This window comes from Furipterus horrens, unplaced genomic scaffold, assembly GCF_987537825.1.
Source record: "Furipterus horrens unplaced genomic scaffold, mFurHor1.1.pri manual_scaffold_7, whole genome shotgun sequence".
NCBI lineage: Eukaryota > Metazoa > Chordata > Mammalia > Chiroptera > Furipteridae > Furipterus > Furipterus horrens.
In genome coordinates this window covers 118,713,887-118,740,501 of record NW_028327177.1, presented here as the reverse complement: position 1 = coordinate 118,740,501, position 26,615 = coordinate 118,713,887, and the positions used below count along the sequence as shown (strand labels likewise).

The 26,615-nt window shown below is 34.7% G+C and overlaps 1 protein-coding gene across 4 annotated transcripts in view; it reads left to right on the top strand.

The window, feature by feature from the left end:
* Positions 1–26,615, top strand: part of TBC1D5 (TBC1 domain family member 5) — a 463,871-nt gene that overhangs the window by 284,490 nt on the left and 152,766 nt on the right. For all 4 annotated transcript variants that reach the window (XM_090284379.1, XM_090284381.1, XM_090284378.1 and 1 more), the window contains one exon: positions 597–769. In XM_090284379.1, the coding sequence (XP_090140505.1) occupies positions 597–769 (173 nt within the window). The remainder of the gene's footprint in view (positions 1–596; positions 770–26,615) is intronic.

Genomic DNA, 26,615 nt, shown 5'->3' with positions numbered 1-26,615 from the left:
GGAAAAGATGTTGTAATTGACCCATGGAAATTGTTTTTTTTAATCATCTATATTTTGGTCTGGAGAGTTTTAAATTTTTTTTCTGCTTAGCTATTTAAATTGATCAAAAGAAAAAGAACATCTTATTTTCTAGTACTAGTTTCCTGTATTTCCTGACTTTTTATGGTTTTATGAGCTCAAATTAAGTTTTCATTTACTGTTTTTCATGTTTAAGTTTTATACCACAAGAAATATGTTTTCCTTTAGATTCAAGTATTCCATTTTGGTACTGCAGCTAATTAGATAAACTGGCCATGGACAAATAGACTAGTAGCCACTACTACCTCTAGCCAAAATTATCTTGTAATATGTAATGTCACGAGAGAAATTGGTCAAGGAAACACAGGTAGGAAGTAGTTTAGAAGGCATTTTTGGCCTTTATAAGCACAGTCATCTATATGACGGTCAGCATGTGATTCCACATTGTAAGGATTTGTCATAAGATGATTAAAGTTCTTATTTAAACACCCATCAATAAATGTATTAAGGAATGGTGTCCATATATTTGTTCATTTTACATTGAAATATAATACATGTTCCATTTTTTCTCTTTTTAGGGAAAAGAAACACTGATGACTCCCATCCCCTTTGCTAGACCACAGGACTTGGGGCCAACAGTTGCTATTGTTACCAAAGTCAACCAGATCCAAGATCATCTACTGAAGAAGCATGATATTGAGCTTTACATGCACTTGAACAGACTAGAAATTGCACCACAGATATATGGGTTGTAAGTATTAAAGTTTAAATTTCAGCTCTACTTAATTATGATGTATGATGATTTCTGTATGTCCATAGGTATAAGAGCAAGAACTGTTTCAGCTTCATTTCATTTCATATCTCTCTTCTGCCCTATGCGTCAGGCTCTGTACTTATGGCTTTCACATATGATGGTTATTCTAAAACCCCCACCACACCTGTTAATTGTTACCCATTTGTTACAGAGGAAGAAAGTAAGGCTTACACATACTAAACAGTGAAGTCACTAATTCAGATCCAAGCAGAATTAGCTCCATAATCTGCAGAGCCAGTGCAAAATAAAAATGGATGGCCTCTTTAAAAAACAAAATAAGTAAGAAGTTCAAGATGGCAACAGCAGATAAGTAAACCAAGCATTTTAAGAAGTACAAGATTGTATAGGTCATACAACCATGGAGCCAGCCCTGAATCCAAACAATCCTATGAGACAGCCATATTCTTTTCATTTTATTGTATAGTCTTCTGCTCTACCCTCAGAAGCGCATTTTGAAAAGTAAGATCAATGTCCCTCACAGTGAACATAATATATTAATCTTCAGCTACATAACCTCTGTAACATGCTATAGCAGAAAAATAGGGAGGCAGTCACTCCTTAGATGTGTGTGTGTGTATTTGTGTGTGTATTCATTCGGTGGCTTATATGGTAAGTAGGTAAATTACAAAGATAGCAGTTTTAATAAATGTGAATTTGTTATAAACCACTACAGACAACAAATGATCCTTTATATTGAACAATAGAGCATTCATATGTGTGAACTGCTGGGCAGTTCCCTTATAGATATTTTCTTCAAATTCCTCCCTCAATTAGGTAGAACATGGAAAATTGAAAAGGTATCATTAAGAGGTACATAGTAGATGCTCAGTAAATAGGACTTCATTATTTGAATTACAAGGAATGTCAAACAAGTTAAAGGGTTAGGACCAATGTATTTAGTCCAAAGTAAAGAATATCAATGAGTGTTTTCTTTATGTTCTCAGGTTTCACAGAGTCATTCACTAGTAATAATTCAGCTGTCATTCTTTTCTGGAACTCCTAAAGTATAATTGAAGACGTCTGCTTTCCTGTTTGGTTTTGTTTGGTTTTGTTGACTGGTAAAAAATATGGGCAACTTTTATTCTCTATGCTTGTTTTCGTTTCTGTGACTTAAGCTTGACCTCAACATTTGAGGGCAGCTCCATCATTCCCACTGGAATTAAGAAAGTTGTGGGTAACATGGGTACTGGGCAGCACTGTAGGTTATTAATAAATTGCCATTTACACTTATTAGTCTAGCTAATATGTTTCTGTTTATAGACATAAAAGTTTACTTTAAAATAGCTAGTGGCAAGGTTAGGAGTTAAATTCTATCTCTTTCTACTGTGCATTCAAAAAATTGGTTATCCAAATACAGAAGCCCATTTTACACCCAAAAAATTATTTTCTGAAGTCTAGAAATCGGTCTTAAATATTGGAGAAAGAAACTAACATTGGACATATTTATCATTTCTTTGAAATGCTTTATTCTTCATTACCTTTTTGTTTGAGCTGGTGCTTTAAATTGCAATGGTGGCGGAATGGACTTGGGTGCAATGAGTTATAACCATTGTGTTCCAGTTTCCTTTTCAGACGTTAGTTGCCATCAGCTTTCTCTTCATCATAGTGATTCATAGAGCTTCTTTGACTACAGACCAGTACCTTCCCAGTAAAGATTCTATAATCCATGATATAATTACTTTTAATCCTTTCAGCTGTTTTTTAGCAGTACTAATAATATCAAGGCTTTCAGTACCATAGCTGAATTATTTATTCCATTATTTTTGTATAAGATCTTATCTGCATTATCTAAAAATATATATTTTTAATTTTTGAAGAAGTTACTCATTCTCTTAGTCAGTCTATACTGCATTTTATCATGCAAGGGTTTTATGTACTGATTTCACCTATTAAATTTGATTTTATTATTTTTATTTGTGGAGCACATGAAAGGCCAATGTGATTTTATTTTCCCATTTCTTTATGCTACCTTAAGCTATATTGCTCATGTGTATACTTCCTATGATGATTGTTATAATCCTTGGGACCAAAGAATAATATTAGGACAATACAGAATAGCAGAAGTACAGGGTTTGAAATAAAACAGACATGTTTACCTACTTTGAGCCTTGTTTTCTTCATCTGTGAAATGGAGATTTTAAATAATGCTATCTACTTCATAGGATGCCTATGAAAATTATAATGTGTAAAAATCATAGTGCTTAGTATATAGCAAACATTAAATATGTTTGGCATGCTTTTGTTATCATTATCTGTCATTACCATTACTTAATTAGGATATCGTGGCTCTGCGAATATGGTTAACTATGATTCATGAACCCTTTCAGCTCTGGCTTTGGCTCTTATAAATGGAAACATAATAGCTATCCTTTAGATCACTGCTTCTGAAGACATAGTATAGCACTTGAGGGTAAACTTTAAGAAATCATAGCCATTTGGCCCAATAATTTTATGCCCACAAACCTAATGAATATTGTATCTCATGGAAATGAATTGAAATATTTTGTTTTATTCTATATCTAAATAATTACTGATGCTACTCTCTTCCTGTTGGAGGAAAGTTGGTAATTTAGGCTTATATTCAGTATTAATACTTGAAAATATAAAATAATCAATTTTCAGTTAATAAAACATACCCTTCCTCATGGTGATATCAGAATCCATAATTATATCATCTAAAATATGATTTTTTTTGCCCTGGTTGGGTAGCTCAGTTGGTTAGAGCATCATCCTGTATGCCAAGGTTGTGACTTTGATCCCCTATCAGGAAACATACAAGAATCAACCAATGAATGCATAAATAAGTGGAACAACAAATCAACTTTTTTATTGAATTTTAATTTTAAAAAAATTTTTTATGTACTAAAATATTCTAACAAAATAGATAACAATGTGATAAAAATGTCAATAATGAATGTTTCAATGGAAAAATATTATCAGTATCAATTTGTATAGAAAGGGTAGAAAGTCATAAATATATGTTTACATAGTGGAGAATGTGTTAGCAAAATGAAATTATATTCATATTGAGTCCAGGTTTCTAATTTTAATCAATCTTTATCAGTTGCATGGCACATTAAAATTTATTGAAATCTGCTTTCTAATATGATTATAATGATCACTTATGAAAAGGTTTTGCAATTTAGTCCACTTTCAGAAGTAGTTTTTGTTCTGGTTTTTGTAAGATAATACATGTGAAAGTTTCTTGATGTGGTAGATGTACCATATGTAAACTTATTTGTTGCATTTGGCAAAAAAGTCAACAAAATTACAATTAATAATTAGTTTAAAATGTTCATTGTACTAGCATTGGCTAAGGTCATTCCAAATTAGCTTATCTTAATTTTAAATAAATTGATGATATTTATCTTGAAATATGGGAATAAGTACCCATGATCTTGAATGTTATACAATAACTTGAGTATTAAAGCTATTGTTTTATGTGTACAAGTGCTTCATTCCCTGGATAATGGAGGCTGGTTTTTCTGTTAGGAAATGTTAAGTCAACTGACTATTTAGGTTAAACAAAATTATTTTGAAATTAAATATTCAATACTTTGTAAGTGATATTATAAAATAATATTTCTAAAAATAATCTACACTGTGTTTTTCATCAGCCTTATGAAAGATTAATCCTGTTTCACTTAGAATAAAGTTTCTCTTGCTTTAATTCAAATAATTAACTTCTTAAGTTGTCTTTGGTTGGCCTGTTATAGATGAGTATCATACTTTTTAAAAAATATGTTCTCTAGGGGCCTAGTGCGGGACACTGCCAAATTCCAAAGTAAAACATCGACAGCATTATTCCCAGCTTCTCTAGGTAATTTCTAAGAGCTCTTTTTTTCAAATCTTTGTTTTTACTATGAGAATGAGAACTGCCTTTTATTTCATCATCTTGGGGTTATTTTTGTGCAAAATCCTCTAAAATATTAGTGTTACATTTCCATCTCTCAGTACATACTTGTTGTGAGTCCAAAAGACCCTCAATCAAAGCAGACTCAATATAAAGCTTCAATACTGTTTTTACTAATACTATTTCCAAAGAGACCAAAAATTGAAATTTAAAAGTAACAATTTTTGGTAGGCCAGAGTAACTGTTTTATTATCACCTTAAATATGTTGAATCTATATATTTTCAACTACATTTTATACTTTGGTATAAATAGGATACATAATAAGCATCTGTGGGATATGCAATTAATGTCACTTTTGAGGAAAGATGCTCATAACACACTTGGACTTTGACATTCTTAAATTATGAGCTCTTTACAACACACATGGGATAAATTTCATATCTCCCAAATGTTTTTTATACATCTTCCATTTCTCTTGCTTTCTATTTTCTGGATTAGCGGTTGTTTCATTGTGGTGGTTTATAATAACTTAATTGGGGAAGTTCATGGTTATTGATAAATAATCTGCTTAATTTGGTGATATAATTTTAAAATATATTACAGTATATTTGTTCTAACACATATCACAATGTTATTATGTATGACTACTAAGTTTTTTAAAACTATATTTGAAATACAAATATAGGGTAAAAAATGTAATTCTCAGTCATTGAAGTCATTGTAATTACCCACCTTAAAATTCTCTCTTTCAACAATTTAAGCAAAAAGCTCCCTAATTTAAGCACAAGTAATAATTGAAATATTATTTTCTTTTCAGTGACCTTTATCTCACACAGTAAATGTAAAAACCAGAATGAGGGATTAGAAGGTGAATATCCAATGACATTTGGTTATCATACACTACTGGGTATTCCCCTAGAATTTCTCTTTTGAAAAAGCTGAGCATTTACCCTTCTTTGTGAAGAATTATCATGATTAAGAATGGTGTAAGAATAATAAATTATTCAAAATAATGATTAATAATCGTTAATATTTATTGAGTGTTTTCAGTGGGCTAGGATTATACTGATGGCTTTACATAGATTATCTTCTTAATCCTCACCACACATTGTGATAGGTACTATTATTAGCCCCATTTTCTAGCTGAGGCAATAAAGGCTTATAAAGGCTTAGTTAGATCAACTACCTACCAAGAAGTTGAGCCAGGCTTTGAACTCTTGAGCGTACATTCCCACTCTAATTGGTTTGGTCTATGAGTATGCTAGAAAATTAAGTCACTCACAGGGACTGTGTGTCAGATTGGATCATGAGCCAAATGCAGGGTGACCAGGTTAGCAACAAAGACCAGAAAGGTAGAAGGCCTGGAATCAGAGGAGTCATGTTAATAGTGAGCAGAAGCCAGCCTCCTAAGGAGGAAACAGAAAATCGAGGACACCGGAGAGCCCAAGGCCCATAGCCCTGCCAAGGATTAGGACAAAAAGAGCTCAGGATCTTCCAAATAGATCAAAAGTATAGCTAAAATAATAAGCTATCACCTAAGGCTTAAATTTTCTTGTCCACATCCTATACAGTAAGTCCTCACTTAATGTCATTGATAGGTTCTTGGAAACTGTGACTTTAAGCAAAACGATGTATAACAAAACCAATTTTACCATAGGCTAATTAATATAAACAAGAGTTAAGTTCCTGCGGCATACGTCTGGTCTCTAAAACATTACCTAACTTCTAAATAAAGACCCAAAACACTACTCATATTAAACATTCAAATAAATGTGAGCTATATATGATTTTAAGAAAGCTTAATAAAAACAAGTTAAAGATGATTATTTTCCAACCCACTTATTCCAGTTCAGGGCCACAGGTGACTGTAGCCTACTTCAGAAGCTCAGGGCACAAGTTGGGAACAACCCTGCACTGGACACCCTTCCATCGCAGGGCCACTCGCACACACAGCCACACTCACTCAGACTGGAACAATTGAGACATGCCATTTCACCTAATATGCCTATCCTTCGGATGTGGGAAGAAACCAGAATACCTGGACGAAGCCCATGCAGACATGGGGTGAACATGCAAACTCCACACAGATAGTGGCCCTGGCAAGGAATTAATTTTTTTTCTTTCTCATCAACAATATAATGAAATGACATGAATGAAAAGACGTCATTCAGGGACCTGCTGTACTTGCCTTCTTTAGCTCAGGTTGCTGGGTAGAAAATTAAGGAAGTGGGGAGGAAGAGATAGGAGTGGTTCTGTTACCTTAATCTTAAACTTGGCCTGCAAAAAGAGTTAATTGGTGAAATAAAAGAAGCAGAATCTGTACTGACAAAGCAATCATGAATTTTAAGATAGACAAAGGTCAAGAAGAAAAAGTTGTACCTAGTCACACATGCGCAAGTTTAGGAAATGTAACACCTACATGCTTTTCTAGGTAAAAATATACTTTACCCACTGAAAAGTGAATAAAAATAACTCAAGCAAAGGAAAATCAGGTCCCAAAAGACTGCTAGGAAGCAAAATAATCAGTATGGTATGAATGCAGTTTTCAAAAATAAGAATCTGAAATGCAGTAAAAATAATTTAAAATATTATTTGGATATTAGATCTATTTAAATCTATTCAAAAGTGGTAAAGAACTATAAAAGTTTACATAATTTATCAGCACACCTGGAGGAAATAAAATGTACTATTTCATTGATGTTTCTAATCACTAAAGAAATTTTTGGTTTATGCATTTCCTGTAAGAGTATCAATGCAATAGGATTATGAGGATTAAATGGAAAAAATCATGTAGAGCACAGTACTTAACACATTGTAAACACTCAATAAAATGTTCATTCTTATTAACTTTTGTGCGCCTGACTCATGAGACTCAATAAATAGTAATAATAAGAATAACTAAAGAAAGTAACAATAGTGCTTACAAAGGAAGCATAAAACAAGATGACAAATATACTATCAAACATTAGCTATAGCACTATACATAAATGCTTTAAGTGATTGGCTTTATAGACAAAATCCAACTCTGTGCTACTTATAAGAGATACCTAAAATAAATTGATATGGTTTAATTAAAGAAATACAGAAATCTTAATAGTGATATAAAAAGTATACTTTGAAACAAAAGCATTGAGTTTGTGTGTCTTGTTCCTTAATATATCCCATATGCCTCCTAACAAAACCTGGAACATGGCAAGCATTCAGTATATATATATTGCTGAATGGATGGATGAATGAGGAAGAGATAAAAACAAAGGAAGGAAAGGTCAGAAACCAATTACTTAAGGAACTGATTATTCAAAATATCATTGGTGGGAAATTTTCTGTTTTGAGGAACATCCACTAATATGTATTAAAAATTAATAATAACTATATATGGTCCCAGATGGGTACTTGAATTATCAGGGGAATCACTTTGCAAAATACATAATTACCTGACCACTATACGGTATACCTGAGACTAATAGAAAGTAGTATTGAACGTCAACAGTATTTAAAAATAAAATTAAAAAAAAACAAATTCTAAATAATTAGTAGAAAAATACATGAATATATCATCAATCTTCCAAAAACCATGGATTTCATAAGAAAAATATCAGTGAAAGACATTTTAGAGTTTGAAATTTTACTAAATTAGAATTTTATTCCAATACAATTCAATGCAAAGACAAACTGCTTTTTCAAAAAAAAAATATTGAAATATATATAAAGAAAAATTTTGTTCTTTATATGTAATAAACCCTTAAAACTAATAAGAAGCCACTTAACTAAAGTAGAAAAATAAAGTGAACCAAAATGCATGAGGGAAAAAATAACAATTGCTTATACAGGGATGGGCAAAAGTGGGTTTCCAGTTGTGTGTGAAACAATTTATTCCTGTATTATTATGTATTATTGTAGTGCTTCCCATATGAACAATATGCCTACTTCTGCCTACCCCTGTAAATATAATGAAAAGGTTTCAAATATTCAAATATTGAAAGAATTACAAATTAAATAACAAAATATAATGTTCATTTAGATTGAAAAAGATTAGGAAAAAATTTTATTCACTTATCATCAGTTTGGACGATGATTGGGAAAGTGAGTCAAATGCCTGAAAGACTTGTGCTCCCTGACTCATGGTTTCACGTTTAAGCATATAGACACATTTTAAGGGAATCCGGGAGCTTAGGTCTGTCTTTAAGGAGTTTTATCACAGTGTTATTTGTGATATGAAATGGAACTAATACATTTTAATAATAGAGGAAATAATAATGGAGCAAATAAATCCATTTGATAAAATGTCATGCTATAATTTAAGTGATGTCTATGTGGACTGTGTAATCCCCAAAATATGCTTATGACATATTCTAAGTGAAACATCAGGAAGAAAAAACATAAAATCTGTTTTTCTAGTTTTAAAAATTATGTATGTTTTTGGGTGAAAAGTAGAGTGGAAGCATTGTTTTAACAGTAGTTTTGTCTGAGAGGGAATGATGGATGGTGTTTATTTTCTTTATACTTTTTGTTATTATCTCAGTTGTCTCTGTTGATCATAAATTGATTTTCTAAGATAAAAATTTGAAGGCAAAAGTAAGAATATACATAATTATTGTTAATGAGTACATGTGTCAACATCCAGAAAACTGAAACAGCTTAAGGATATATTTGAACCACTGACAGTAATCTGAGAAATTAAGGGAAATGGAGGAGATGGCAAGAATGCTTGATAAGAAAAAACTCAACCTCTATCAAATGAATGTACCTCAATCTCCTACAATATGTTAGAACTTTTTAAAAATAAGTAAGTACAAATTGTTAGGAAGGGAAATTTTATATGGAACTATCGTGCTCATCAGAACAATTTGGACAAGCTAGAGCTGCTCTTTTTTCTACTGTCAAATTACCAAATTAGAGAAAAACTTTTGACTGAATATTTTGATTTCACCCTTTTTCTCTAATATTGGTTCACTCAAACTGGAAAATTTGTAGACTGAATGATATTACATTTGGGCTTGGAATGCAGTTTTATACAACAACCATGTTCAGTGAGTATGTATGAGCATATTTATTGTAGCCCAGGTGAAATGAGGTATCTGGCAGCATGCTATTGAGCTTTGTCATTGACCCTGCAGAGAATCCCAGCATTTTTAGGGTCTGAAAGACCACTCTTTTACCTGCTTATGAAATGCTTCAATTTAATTTGTATAACATCCATATTAAGTAATTGAATATCTCAACAAATTTCTTGTTGGTGAGTTTGGTACCATTACAAACAGATTTTTCCATGACAGATTTCACTCACCTCTTCACTCTACCCCCCAGTATAATGTAACCAATATTTGAATTTGTAATAAATGTTAAGTATTTGTTCATGAGAAGCTCACGATATTGCATAGAGAGAAAAAGAAATGAGATTTGAAATATATAGACTTAGATGAAATCATGACTTTAATACACCATTTCCTATTATAGTTATATCTGAAGTAGAACAAATATAATGATTAGTCTAGTATGATATATTTGTTAACAACATTGTTTTGATAATATAATAACTAGAATCATGTACAGTCTGCTATGGGAGCACAAATATCAGTAATACTATATCCGAAATGCATTTGACTGCAAGTAACAGAAACTCAACTAGCAATCACCTGAACAAATGATTTGTTATTTTTTATTGTTATTTTTCCTAAAATGTAACAAGTCTGGAAGTAGGCAGCTACTGGCAGTGGTTCAGTGGATTTACAGTATGGAGACCTGTAGATTCTCTTGGCCTTTCTTCATGATTGTGGCTAAATGGTCTCATGATGCAGTGATAGCTAGACATCAGTTATTCAATAGTTCAGCATATTGTCATCCAAGTCTTTGTATTTGTTCAAGAGGCTGGTGCCAACCTTATTTGCTTCTTTTGATCAAGCAAAGCAGAAGCTCTCCCAGCAACCACCTCTAACAGGCATAGGCTTATATCTCATTGGTAGAATTTGGATACATGGCTAACCCTAACTACAAGAATGTCTAGGGACAAAGGTGTAGGATATATGGTTGCCTTAGAGCAGTGTGCTCTACCCCCTGGAGCTGGGCACATTCTGAGGTGGAGGTATGGATATTAGGCAATTAAAAGTTGTTTTAGATTAGCCTGAAGTTTTAGATGAAACTCTCTAGAATAGATGATACATAGGCTGGGTCTTGAAATGTAAGCAAGAACATACAATGAAAAAATGTAAGGACCTCATTCAAGGAGAAGAGTATGAACAAAGGCGTGTCTGCCTGAATACCACCATCATGATACAGGAAACACTAATCAGTTTATTAGAACTAGAGTAGATTTTGTGTGAGAGGAAATGAGGAAGGGGAGGCAATGAACTCTTACATGCTGTGCTAAGAATAATTTAGATCTGTGTTGTTCAATAGGTAATAGCCACTTATAACTATAAAGTTTAAATTAATTAGAATTAAATTAAAGAATTTAGTTCTTCAGCCACATTATCCCTATTTCCGATGCTCACTAGCCAGCTACAAGTGACTAGTGGCTCCTGTGATGGACCTCACAGGTATAGAACATTCCAGCCATAGAAAATTCCATTGGATAGCATTGGTTTAGATCTTGATTCTAGGGTAACGTGGCGGGGAGGGGGCATTGAAGCATGATGGTTTTATGATCATATTTGTGATTTAGAACAATTGCACTGGTTCACAGTGGCAACGAGGTTGTAGGGGCAAGGAAGACAGGGTGGGACACGGTGATTAACTACTGAAGTAGTAGCTTCTTTACTCCAAATGATAGATAATGGAGGCCTGAAACAAGATAAAAGCAGTGAGGATAGAGATAAGTGGAAATATTTGGAAGATACCAAGTTGCTAAAATTGTCAGGATTTGTAATTAATTGAATATGGGAATGAGGGAGAGGAAAGAATCAAAGATATTTGGACAAAGTCAATGATGGTAAAAGTCACAGAGATAATCAACAATAAATCAATAAATTTCAAGGAAAAGAGGAACTTAGTTATGGATGTGTTGGATCTGGAGTTTCTTTGGGACCACAGATATACAGTAGACAATTGAATTATCTGATTCTGGAGCTTTGAATAGAGGTTTGGAAATATCGGTCTGATAGTTCACATACTGCATGATGCTAAGAGAAATTGCTAATGAAGTGAGACAGGAGAGGGACAAAGATCAATTCCTAAAGAACATCCATCCATGTGTAACTGACTTTTGAGAATGTAAAACGTTAAATTATTTGGTCTAATTAGCATTTAAAATAAATCATTGTAGCTTATGTATTTGAGAGCCGCCAAGACTGGAAACAAGAATACTCCTTACAAGGGCTTTGCAATTTTCTGAGTAAGAATTGCTGATTGCAGTGAAGGAGAGGCAGAAATATTTTACAGCTAGATTCTGTGATATGGTAATTACAAAAAACATTTACATTATAAAACTTACTGGGAAGTAATAGTTAAATGTGGAGTAAAATCTTGGCATTATTAATTATCTTTCATATTCAGTTTCCCTCATCTTCATACTTGGCTTATTTCATGGGTCTCTGGTTATTTTTCTACTCTCCATCCAACTCTTTCCATAACTAAGTAAGCTGAAGGCAAAGTGAATATTTACAGTTAATTGCCATAATAAGCTCTTTCCTACTGCTATATGTATAATATTATAGATAATCCACATGTGATATCCATAGTTCATTATTAAGTATATCTTGTAATTAACTTGTATAACTTACAGCAGTGATTACAGTGTATGTCTTTGATTAGTCTCTGACCAGACTTAAGCTTCTACCCTTATCTTTTGACCTCTAGGGACTCTGCTTAATATGTGTAAAACCTTTTATGGGAACTATTAGTACTGCAAATGGATGCCTGTAAATGCCAGTTTTGTAGAGAAGTGTCTCTTGACTAGCTTTTAAGATATTTGAGATTGCCAGTATGCATTTTGTGTGAAAATTCTAAGTTGTTTTTCTGGCTTTTGTATAATTATTTTAAGGACAGTGTTTTACCATTATATGTAACTTTATATGACCCATAATACCATGAGAGAATCCTGCCTTCCAACCATTAGTTCTTCCCCCAAGTAAATGTTAGGAAAACGATGAACTTGCTTAATGAAGAGAACCTCTTTCAAGCTCATAATTTCATAAGTTGCTAATTGACAAAGTCTGTCATTTAAGAAAATTCATCATTTATTACACTATTAAATAGGATTTAAAAAACTAAGAGCTTCCCTACCACGCTCTACTTTTAAATAGATCTGAACCAGAATTTAAGTGCAGAAAAAGAAATATGGCTTGTAATTCACTTTGGCATATATATATATATTCTTTCTAAAAAGTTTTCATTAAAATTTGCTTTCTCTGATAAAAATAATGCTCTTATTTTCATTGTACTTCAATTATTCCTTAGATATTTTTGCATGATGTTATAGATTATTTTGTATACCATCCTCCAAAAGGTTCTTCTTATGACTTGAACTGCAAGTGGCATGTGTACCTTAAAAAATAATTCCCAAACTTTTAAAATATATATATTTTTAAAAAATATTTTACTCAAATTTCCTTAGCCTTAATTAAAATTATATGTTGTATTACATGGAATTTTTAAAGAAAATATGTTATATCTTTAAAAAGATCTTAAATTGGAATAGATAATCATTTTAATAGACATGTGCCCTGATTGGGAGGCATCAGAAACAATGTAAAGATGATGGGGCCTGATGCAGACTGAGATACTACAGCTATGCTAAGTAAGTTCAACTTTTATCAAAGACAACCTCTGACCTAATTAGGTCAATGGGACTTAAACCATTAAAAATAGTGCTACTGAGAACAGTCAACATTGTGGACACAGTCAGAAGTCAGCCGAAGCAGTGACACTGAAGAGAACCAGCACTCTAGTTTCTCTAGCTGACCAGCCCCCACGTATGACAATGATAAATCTCTGTACCTCAGTTGGGAGGAGAGGAGGGAACAGAACTATGAATGTATTTTAATGGGTAGAATGTTATACTGTTGATATTTGGTATATACACGCAGGTATAGTTCATTTGAATTAACAGTTTATAATGAAAAGGTCTTTATTTGAAACAAGAAATATTCAAAAAATAGTATTTATATATGTCTATACTTTCTTACAATTGCTGAACACTTCATTCATTGTAACCCAGAACCTAATTGCAGGTACTGCGTTGCAATGGATGCTTGCAGAAGTTGAGTTAAAGTCAAATTAAGAGTACCTTCCTTATAGGAATGCCTCATGAAGTTTCTATTTGCAAAGGACTTCTGTTTTGTTTTGTTTTTAGTTTTTGGTTTATTTATTGTTTTTCTATTACAGTTGTCCCACTTTTTCCCCCATTGATCCCCTGCACCCAGCCCACCCCTTCTCTCATAGTCAATTCCCACCTCATTGTACATGTCCATGGGTTATTTATACTAGTTCCTTTACTAAACCTTTCCCCTACTTACCCTCCTTGTCTCCCTCCTCCCCCCCCCCCCCCCCCCGGTAACTGTTAGTCTGTTCCTTGGTTACATGCCTCTGGTTCAATTTGCAAAGCACTTTAAACAGTATCTGGCACATAGGAAACACTTTCTAAGTGTTCATTAAATTTAAAATAATGATAAATCACAGCAAGGATCATAAAATTCTAGTTAAGACCTCATCTCTCTAAATAATAATACAAATGATGAATAATATTACTCCTTTAAATTGAAAATTAATGGGAAATGGTTCTTTCCAGAGTCGTGAGTCCCCATATAACCAAAAGCCTTTTGCTTTGGTGTAGCCCGTCCTTACGTAACTGCCTTTTCTGTAGCTTGATCAGCTCTAGGCAGGACAGTGCCTCTGCTTCTTGGTATTTATGACAGAAGTGCCAAATCAAGGTGGACTAGTTCCTGATGTGACTTTCCTCTTATCTTTGACTTTATTCTCACTCTTCTGTGGAAAATAAAGTTTTAAAACAATAGTAAATGTGAGGTAAAGTAAAGTACTGATCACCACCACCTTGGCTTTCTGCCTGGGCAGTATTATACATATTCACTCCTCCTCTCTGCATCCCTTCGATTCTGCCCCTCACTGCATCCCTACCTCCAAGCAATGAATTCCGCTGCTGTTAGGACATGAAATACAGGAGGAAAAAGAAACAGAAGGGAGGCAAATGAAACATGGAGGAAGTTTTATTTTTTTAATGTTTGGTAGCCATGCTTTTAAACCATTTATCTAGATTTTATGTAGGTTAATTATTTCTTTTTTAATAGGCACTAACAGACAAATACAACCTCTCCCCCCTTTTTAAACAGTTTTAGGGTCTCTGAAGAACCAAGGTTTCACTGATATCCCCTGTCCCAGTTCTACAGCTATAGGTTTAATGCTTGCTTCCCAAGCCCTACATTCTGGACTAAGGTCCCAAGACAATGAAAGATTACCCCAACACCCCAGGACCAGTACTTAAATACCAAAGCGGGGGTCCCCACACCTACCGCAGTGCTCCCAGCCAGCTTCTGACCCACATATGATTGGCCTCTTTGCTTCTGGATGCCGCCCCCTCTATTCCAGTTAGTCAGAAGTTTGTCTCTTGAGATTTCCAGTCAAAATTGGGTCATAGGTAAACAAGGCTCACCTCACACAACCACAGCAAAATTACAACTTAACTATAGAACAACCATCACTCAGAACCATTAGAAAATTGAGCTGTATGGAAATCCAACAATTAAAGAAGCAGAAAAACAACATTCATCCAGATGGGTAGAAGGGACAGAGATTTAGAACCTGCTGGCTCCAAACATATGTCTGGTGGGTATAAAATTGAGGGATATCTTGGAAGTGAGGGATCCCAGCCCCAAACCAGACCATGCAGCCCAGGGTTCCAGTGCCACGAAGATAAGTCCCCATAAGCTCTGGCTGTAAAAACCAGTGGGGGTTGAGTTGGTGGGAGAAACTGCAGGACTCTCAAGCCTCTCCTTTTAAAGGGCTTTGCACCACACATGGACTTAACTCAGATTCCCTCTGGGCTTTATTTAGCACCAGGGCAGCAGCTTGAGGGGCACCAGTGTCATATGGGGAGGAACTGAAGTGTCTGATATCAGGGCAAGAGCTGGGAAACAGCTTCCTCCCAGACAGAACTGCAGACAGCACTACTGTACCTTTTCTGAGCCGTGCACCACACAGAACCAAAGTGCAGCAGCGCCATATCTGAATCTCCATCAACCTGGCTCCTATGGTAAGCCCCACCCTGATGATTGTCTAAGAGTCTGCCCCATCCAACTTATGGGCTCACCCAAGCTGGTAACAGTGGCTTTTTCATACGAAGGACTGGGCTAAGCACAGGCTTCAGACCCTCTTAAATCCACTCAGACAAGCAACAGCTGAGCCCAGCCCTGTACCTTTCGATGAGTGGCCCCAGGCCAGGCATTAACAGCCATCTGCAGATCACTTTATAACTTATGCCAAGGGGCCCCAGACAGAACACAGGTGGAAGCTGACCTTGGCCTGCACCACCCAGGAAATTCCAGAGCCTGTGCACCCAGTAGACAGTTACAGACCATATCAGAGCACCATCCAACCTCCTCCACAAGCCATGGAGGGAGGTGGTTACTGGCCAGGGGTCACAGCCAGTCCTACCAACTGTCTGGATGGGGTAAAGCCCTCCCATTGGCCTGCTGACAACAATCAAGATTCATCTACAAGAGGAGGGAGTACTCAGCCTATATGGAGGGCACACCTTGATTACCCTGCTTGGGGGATAGGGGAGACTGCCACTGGATTCTACAGGACACCTACTACATTAGGCCATGCTACTAAGACACAGAGTCAAAGCAGCTCTCCCTGATATATAGAAACAAACATGGAGAGGCTGCCAAAAAGAGGAGACATAGAAATATGTCCCAAATGAAAGAAAAGAAGAAAACTCGAGGAAAAAAACAAAATGGAGATAAGCAACGTATGAGATGCAGAGTTCAAAACACTGATTATATGGATGCTCAAAGAGCTCAGTACTTAAACGGCATAAAAAATACCCAGGCAGAAATGAAAGGTATACTAATTGAAATAAAGAACAATTTACAGGGAATCAACAATGAAGTAGATGAAGCCAATGATTTGGAACATAAGGAAGAAAAAGATTTCCAATCAGTATAGTAAGAAAACAAAAAGAATACAAAAAATTGAGGATAGTGTAAGGAGCCTCTGTAACAACTTCAAACATTCCAAAATTTGCATCACAGAGGTACCAGAAGGAGAAGAGAAAGAGCAATAAGTTGGAAACTTATTTGAAAAAATAATAAAAGAAAACTTTCCTAATTTGGTGAAGGAGCTAGACATACAAGTCTAGGAAGCACAGAGACTCCTGAACAAGAGGGATGTAAAGAGGACCACTCCAAGACACATCAAAAACAAAATGCCAAAGTTTAAAGATAAAGAGTAAATCTTAAAAGCAGCAAGAGAAAAACATACGATTACCTACAAAGGGGTTCTCATGAGACTGTTAGCTGGTTTTTCAAAAGGAAATTTGCATGCTAGAAAGAATCGGCAAGAAGTATTTAAAGTAATGAAAAGCAAGGACCTACAACCTACATCATTCTGTCCAGCAAAGCTATCATTTAGAATTGAAGGGTAGTAACATGCTTCCCAGACAAGGTGCAGCTAAAGGAGTTCATCATCACTAAAACTATTATTATATGAAATGTTAAAGGGACTTGCCTAAGAAAAAGATCAAAACTATGAACATTGAAATGGCAATAAAGACATAAATATCAACAGCAGTCTAAAAAACAGACTAAGCAAACAAGCAGAACAGAAACAGGATCATAGATATGGAGAATATTGGGATGGTTTCCAGTGGGGAGCCGGTTGCAGGGTGGTAATGGGGGAAAGGTGAAGGGATTAAGAAGTACAAATTGGTAGTTCAGAATAGACAGGGGGATATTAAGAGCAAGTTAGAAAGTGGAGTTGCCATAGGTATGACCCATGGACATGGACAAAGGAGGAGGGATCGCTGGAGGAAGCGGGTGCTGGGTGGAGGGGGCAAAGTGGGAAAATATTGAGACAACTATTATAGCACAATCAGTTTTTTGTTTTTTTTTTAAAGTTTATTTCTTCACCTAGCTTCTCCTATGAAGATTTATAAGTTTTCATATGAAGGAACTTTGGTAAAGCTGTGTATATAATTTTCTCTTAGCTTTTTAAGTTTATACCTTTTACTTGATTGTATTATTTTATGATTGATTTTTTTTCAATTTAACGTGTGTGTGTGTGTGTGTGTGTGTGTGTGTGTTTTAATAGAGCTGTTTCAAGCCATCATTCATCAGCATTTACTTTATTATTAAACACCTACTGGTAACAATCATTATGCTTTATATTATATTATTTTGTATTTGAGAATTATTAATAGAACAGGGAGTAGCCTCTATAGAAGCCTAGATGAGAACCAGTAGAAAGAATTTGGGTGGGAGTGCATATTTTGAATCAACAAGTGAAAAAAGCCTTTTTACCAAAGAGATTTTGGAAAATAGATGGCTGAGGATTGGTGAGTGCCTTCATCCCAGTGTTCCAGCAGAGGCTCAACAGCCCCCAGCCATCAGAAGTTTTATGGATGGGTGGCCTTATAAATGAGAAATTGGACAAAATATCAGATAGAAGTCCGATATCTAAGTTGCACATCTTTGAAAATAACACAAATGACTATATTCATTTCCAAAAAAAACATAATCAAACCAAATGTTTTAACCAACAGTGATTAGGTTTTTTAAGCCAGTATACCAGTGTTTTTATATCAAAAATGGGTCTTCTAAAGCATGATTGCTTTAATAACTTATACAACTATTTTAATGAAACATTATTACTCAAAATACTTCTGAAATTCTCTTTTTGAAGTTATCTTTATTACTAGTGTAAGAACCAAATTATAAACCTGTTTCATGGCTGTGTAATCAAATAATCAAAACAATAAATGCGTTTGACCTCAAAGTATTGCCTAACCTCATTTCTCAGGTTGTTCATCACATTTAGCTCTTAGTTACTTGCATGAATAAAACTCATCCTCAAAACACACCACGAGGCCTCTATGGGAGGTATACAAAATGTGTACCATGGGCTCTGAAGGAATAATGCATTTTGGTATCTTTGTTTAAAAAGAAAAAAAGAATCAGTTTCATTACTTTCCAGTCACATGCTCTATGTGTTTTATTACAGATATGTGAAAAATTGAAGTTAAATGTCATACAGCAAAACCAAAACAATGCATTTGATGCTACTTGATGATAAACATTATGTTCCTAAATACTCCTTTAAAGTAAAACTGTGGATTACCTCAAAGAGAGAATCCAGCCTGAGGTGGTTGTCTTTTCCTACAAGATACTAATTTTATGAAGAGACATATTTGAATAAATTTTGTTCTCTATTGATCCATTTTAATTGGCCACAGCCTTCTGAGAGTCCGTGTTTATTCTTAAATCAATTGAAACACGAGGGAGCCTCGAGAGTGCCATTAGTAGAACAGTGCGTTTGAAGGACCATGGAAACTGATAGAGTAGGGTCCTGGCTCCTGTAGCAGCCATAAAACTAGCTGAGCCAATAAACTGCCATACCGTTTTCTGAACATAAGCTGAGTTACAGGATCTGGGGACAATTTGGTAGAGTTCTATAAAAACCTTGGCTTATAAGAAAACAACTAAAGGGAAATGGTAAAGGGAGAGAAATTATCCTATCCCTTGGATGCAAACCACAGTCCAGTTGGCCAGATTTGAATTTTCAGCTATTGCTCAGCTGGTGAACAGTTCAAAACTATTTTAGGTCATGTGATCCCATTGTACCAATTGGGTGGTTTGGCAGATGACAACATAGTAAATATCTGTCCACACAAATTGTATGCATACTATATTTGTGTGCATTCTCTGCGTGTATGTATTGATGATAGCATACCCACATAGATGGGGGGATAAATTGTGTGTATAGCTCCATACCTGGATATTTATACACAGTAATTATGTACTTTGGTTCCTTCTAGGAAACAGAATGGTAGGAATAATCTAGTTAAATCAGTTTCTATGGGGATTTTTTTTTCTCCTTTTTCATATTTCCTCTAGTTGTAAAAATTACAGTGATTACACATCATAAAGCCTATCTGTAATAAAATGCATCAGCTGGCCAAGGTTTTCATCGCTCACTCAATAATCCATTAATACAGCAACGCTGCCCAGGCATCTTTATAATACCAACTCGGAGGTAATTTTAATCAGCTAGACCAGCTGGTATTTAACAGCAGCTGCTGGAGATGCCACAAATATACTCAATAGCTGACATCTTTATTTGCAGTTTTTCAAGGGGAGAAGAGATTCTCCTGTGGTTACTTGTATTAAGCACTTAAAAGAAGGTGTAAAGTATACAGGGGTTTATACCTAAATGAGAAGGGGGAGGGATTAATGATAAAACAAAGGTGATAAATCCTATCAGGAGGAGAGGTTTGTGAATGAAGAAGCTGCTCAACTGAAAAGAACACATTGGCTTTGGGTGGACTTCAAACCTTCCTAGTAATATTTACACTAATCTGGGTATCACTAGCACTATAATGTAATCTGCTGGGCATAGCATATTTACATCCTTCTATACTGGGTTTGTTGTGCCCTTCAGTATATGAAGCTGTGAACAACAGTTTGATTCTGTGAAAGAGTGGTCTGCTAATGTGCATGTGTTCTGTCTCAGCCATTGCATATCTTGTCCTTTTTTGTGTTATGAACATATTTTTATTAATGTTCAATTTTGATTTTTAAATGAAAGGAATCACCAATAAGCACTGTCTAGTAGTAAATAGATTGCTGTTTCATGTTGGTGTGTATGAATATGTGCAGAGGACACAGGCATCGGCAATGTGAAGTTAACAGTCACAATCCATTATAAATAAAAATATAATTACACTTGGGGGAGCTTGGCTTCCAAAGCTCAGAAATCCGTGATGGAGCTTGCTGGTAGTAAATGCCTGATCTGTTTGTTAAACTCCACTGTTCCCATCCCCTTTCTTATCTTCTTTTATAAGATACTTTTGACATTTCCTCTTGTTAGAAATTGGTAGAGAGCTGACTCTGATTTATAAAATATTTTGCCTTTATCTCTTGAGTGAGAATCTTACCTATAGTTGAATGAATGAGAAGAATTAGAGTAAAGTGGAAAAAGGAAAAGGTATAGTTAGAAAAATTATGGTCTTTCAAGACAGTTACTTAGTTACCACATTTATAGATGACAACTTTGCATACAGGTAACTGTATTGAAACATGCTGGTGAAGTAAACGTCTGTTGCCTATGTGAACGGAAGTTAAGTGGTTTTCATCTTCGTAGAAAATTTCTTGTGTCATTTTCTCTAAGACTGATTTCAAAATTAAAGTAAATATAAAATAATAGAGTTATAGGCTTTGTCCACTTAGTATAGAAATAGTTTCGTTATTTCTGACTCTTGTAGAGCAATCAAACATTCTTTTCTTATGCTAATAGAGCGTGCTGGGAAATGAAGCATTACAAACCCCTAAAAAAGTGAAATGTATTACATGTTTGAGTGTACTTCTGTACTAAGTTATCAGAGGTTAACAAAATTCATTGTAATACCAAGTCTTTTGCAGATAGCTCCATTTATCAGTGCCACTGATTCTCTTTTTTTCAGAGCCAAACAGTGGTCTGTCTGTGTTGGACTATGATTGATATTTAACATTAAAATCCAGTGACAGAATGGATTACTGAGATAGCAATTTGAATTTAAAAATTACTTAGCAAGCATTTTTTTCTGTTATTTGTGGTGAAAACAGTCTATTTAAGTTTGTTTAGTGTGTTTGACAACAGACAGTTTGATATATTGCTGGGCACAGCGGTAGGTTGGACTTGAGTGGTATTAGCTCTCAGTGTTTTGATTAATGGTAATTGTTTCCATGAAAAGGCATGTTTTACGTACAACTCATAGTTCTGGAAAACAGAAGTCAACTTGCAAGATCCATAATTACTATTCTGAGTTAGAATATAAAAAGGGCAAGAAGAAGTAGCTCTGGAGTAGCACAGTAGGATTTTTTTTTTATTTTGCTTTGTATTGTAGTTAGAGACTGTTCTTTATGTCAGAATATAAATCTTCTGTTATTTATCTTTTGTTCAGTATTTGAAGTTGATTTATGACACATTTCTGTATGCCATAATTTAGTTTGAATCCTGTACCAAGGTGAAATTTCACCTGTCTCTACTGTAAAAGGAACCCAAAGCAACTTACTGAGTGAGGTACAGATTAAAATTTTTTTCCTGTTTTTCTCTAGTCTTGCTATTATTTTAAAAGAATGCAATATATAACAGAATTAGGTTTATTTTAACAATTTTGATTGCCAGTTTAAATAAAACATTTTACATATCATTAAGGTTCATAAACCCAGGGAAAATAAAAGATAATTTTTATTTGGAGAAAACAAAACATGCAGTTAAAGACAAAGTTTTTGTCAGCTTAGAAGCTGTCAGAATAATGTCCTTATCACATCTTTTATTCTCACATATAAGTTTGTATACATATGTGAAATAGATGTACATAAACATTAGCTGCCCACAAAATGCGCAATGCTCTGCATTTCGCCTATCAATAGGAAGAAAATTGATTTTAAACGTCTCCTTCCCGTTAGCATGAACAAAGAAACACTACCTTCACATAAAGACTTGGAAAAGGTGTGGAAGAACATGCCCTTACCATATTTAAGCATTCTTGTTTTTGAGACAGTGAGAAGTTTTGTACGTGGGAGATACTGCTAGGGTTTTGTTTTGTTTTGTTTTCCTTTATTTTTTTCTTCCTCCTGACCAAAGAAATGAAATAGATCATGCAGTGAATGTAATAAAAATGTTCCTAAAAGTGGCATAAATGACAAACATGTTTGTGAAACCAAGATGAGAATCAGTATTTAAACAACAACCCTCCCCTACTTAATTTTTTAAAGAAGCATAGAAATTTTGAGTCAGTTGGGCAATTTCTCAAATATTTACCCTGGACACTCAGTATTATATTTTTAAAATAATAGTCCACCCTGGCATTATCATTATGTAATGGCATAAATAATAACATATATCTTTGATATAATTTTATGTAAATCATGCTCTTTATTATTTTTGGGAAAAGGGGGTAGTGCAGAAACTTGTGGTGTTATTGTTTATATCTAAAAAGGAATGATGATCCTGCCCCATAATCACTTGAATTGAAATACTATTTGTCAGGTTGTTTATTCCAAGCAATATTAAGCTTAATAAATGGTTGTGTAGTGCACACCTAAACCTTTGACATAAAAATAAATATAAATTTTTAAAAAATTATTCCTCATAGTCAACAACCATGTGTCATTGTGGCATCTTTTATTGAAAGGAACTTTATTTAAGTAGCATAAACTTGTTGGATGGGCTTCAATTAACTGATGATTTGTTAATGCAAATGTGTAGCGAATGACGGTAGTACATCTGTCTCTTCATCCATAGGCCATTACTGTGCAGCGTTAGCACATGATTTTAAAAAACGAGAAATCATTATATGCAGGTAGTACGTATTCAATCAATTCTGACCTTATGTCTCTGGCGAAATAAAAAAAGTATTCAATGTAAATGATATTTAATCTGAATAACAAAAAAGCAGCTCTTTGACTCTGTGACTCAAGCTGTTAGGTGATGTGAAGTGACTGCTGTTTGGGATTGATGGTTATTGGTGGCCCAGTGGGGAAAGGCCATCACTTTAATCCTTTGTCATTCCTCTCATGCACTCCTCCACCTCAAATTACATTTTAAGTTCTATTTTCTTTTCTTTTTTAAAAATTTTACTTTCATGAGTGGTTCATGGGATACTGGTGAGAAATGGGCACTGATGACCACAGGCATGAGCATTTTAAGCAAGCAGTGACAATTAATATAACAAAAAAATTGTACAATTAGCTTCAGCTCCATAAGTGTCTAATGAGCCATTTGTCAATCTTCTGGTGAAATAAACTACTCTGTCTTAATTCTCCACTCTTGCAGCAAATAAATAAAAGTTATGAAACACCCGGGCACCAATAAAATATAATTTATTTCATAGGGCATGACAGAACTCTTTACATATCTAAAATGAACATGTTATTTACAAATGACTTGTGATACTCATATAAACCATGGATCTGTGTGCTAACTGCTTTCATTATAGAAATATGCATTTTTTTTCTGATTGTTTAATCATTTAAATGTATCATTACTCCTAAAGGCATGTGAGTTAAAGTGACTCCTCCTGGTGTGATTAACTCATGAGGCCAAAAAGAACCTCAGAAATGAGCTGTTCTGCAGCTGAAGACATTAAGAATTTACTGGAAAGGATAAAACAATAATTTTCATTTGGGAACCTCTCAGCTCTCTGCTGATTATCTTCCTTTTGCCCTCATTTATTTTTAGGAACCCCAGTCTCTTCAAAGTTTTTCATCATCACTATGTATCACTCGAAACAACATTGTAAGCTTCTTTCACTTGTATTTTGTACTAGTTTAAAAGTTGCAGTTCACCGTACTGTGAAAATGTGAATTGAGAATTCTCATTGAAAATTTGCACTATCATTGAAATAAAAGCCCAGGTATTTTTAAAATAACAATTAGATGTTATGGACAGAAGAAAAATGCACAGAAATTGTTTTTCAAAATAGCATATACCATGGTGCTTAAGAGTAGTGCCTGAACCAGCAACATCAGCATCATCTCAAAGATTCTGGTCAGAAATGCAGATTCTTCAGTCCCTGCTGAATCCAAAACTGTGAGAGGGGTCCAGGAACCTGTTTTAACAAGCCCTGGAAGCGATTCTGATGTATACTGAAGTTTGTGAGCCACTGATATATACTGATAAAATAATTGAAGTAAAAATAAACATTATAAGACCTTTATGAATCCCTGATGTATGTATAGGATCTGAAAGAAAGCTGACAGCTTTCAGCTTCAAATAATTACCAGGAGATCCAATTGATCTCATTTCCGACCCTTCTTGGTTGGTTCTCTGATACCTTTCCCTCCTCATTCTTTCTCCGTTTTAATATACTTCCTTTTTCTACTCATTTTACAAGATAATGATAGCATTTTCAGGCAAATTCCAAGTTACTCACACTGCCACTGACATATTCCTAGTAACCAAATGTTTCAGTCTACAATTTAGTGACATTAGTATTTGTGGGTTAGTACTTTATTTCACCTTTTAATTTTAAACTTATTTCAAAGCTATTAATAATCCACTTAAAACAAAGAGAGCAAGTTTCTTTCAGTGCCATCCTGGCGAATCCAGGAAGAAGTAGTAGGCAGATATCTCTGGAATGGGTCATGTACACCCAAATGTCAGATGAGGGATTATTAGAACTTGTTGCTTTCCACCTGCAGCCAGAATGATTAGCTGTTGTTACCAGTAGCTGTAGCCTGACACTCAAAATGACATTGAGTCTAAAGTGGAGACTGACAAGTGGAATTAGAAAACAGCCAGGAAGAATTTTACTAAAGGTGAACTAGAACTATTGGTAATTATAGGCATTTTGTTTAAAAGGCCTTTCTGTGTCCCTTGCTTCTCAAAGTGTGGTCCATCGCCCAGCAGCGCAGCATCACTGAGAAGCTTGGCGGAAGTGCAGAATCTCAGGTCCCTCCCTGGGCTAGCCTGCTGACTAAGAATTCACATTTTAACCAGACAGAGATCTGCATGCACATTAAAAATATACTTGCGTAGTATATTAGCTGACAGGGGATTGGATCAAAGATTGATGGTGAAGGCATACCGTTAAGCGTTGTCACACTCTTACATGGAGATGAATTCTGTGTGGCTGTCATAGTTCCAAGGGGGTTTTCAACAAATGCACAGTGCTGTTGTAGTCATAGGAGGAATTATTTTATTGGCCTGACTTACTTGATTTTGGAATAAATCCAGTAGGGAAATATGAAATTTGATTAATGATTTTTAAATTTAAATTTTATTTGTCTCTTCCCCAGAGGAGGAGTTAGAATTCAAGGTGATATAAGTGTGAAGGGGCCTATATTCTAGGGATAACTAAGATTTAAATGTAAACTCAAAAAAGAACCCTGAGCTGAGACTTTCGTTTTTTTAAGATTTTATTTATTTTGAGAGAGGGTGGAAGGGAGGGAGAAAGAAAAACATCCACAGGAACATCGATGGGTTGCCTCTCTCACGCCCTGAACCAGGAACCTGGAGTGCAATCCAAGCATGTGCCCTGATGGGGAATTGAACCAGCAGCCTGTTGATTTGCAGGATGATGCCCAACCTACTGAGTCACACCAGTCAGGGCTGAGCTTAAACTTCCTTAATTTAGTTTTTTAAAAGTGTTGAAAGGGTTTGGATCTTGATATTATTAAATTTTTAAAAATTTATAGTTAATATATGGTATAATAGTTTCATGTGTACAACATAATGACTAGACCTTTATATACCTGTGAATTGATCACATGGTGAATCTAGTAACCGTCTGACACCACACATAATTATTATGACACTATTGACTGTATCCCTGTGCTGTACATTCCATTCCATTCCATGACTTAGTCTATAACTGGCAGTTTGTACTTCTGACCCCCTTCACCTTTTTTACCCATCCCCCAGTCCCCTTCAATCCGGCAACCATCAATTTTTTTCTCTGTGTCTATGAGTTTGTTTTCCTTTTTCTTTTTTTTATCTTTTGTTTTATTTCTTAGATTCCCATATAAGTGAAGTCATAAAATATTTGTCTTTTTCTGTCAGATTTATATCACTTAGCATAATATCTTTTAGGCCTATCCATGTTGTCACAAATGGAAAGTAATTAGTGATACACAGAGATTTTGCTATAAAGATTTTTTGGCAATATTATTTATGAAATTAAAAAATTCTATAAATCTAAATACCTAAAAATGGTGGAATAGTTCAATAGATGATTTGTATATCTATACAATAGAATACTGTTAACCCATTTTAAA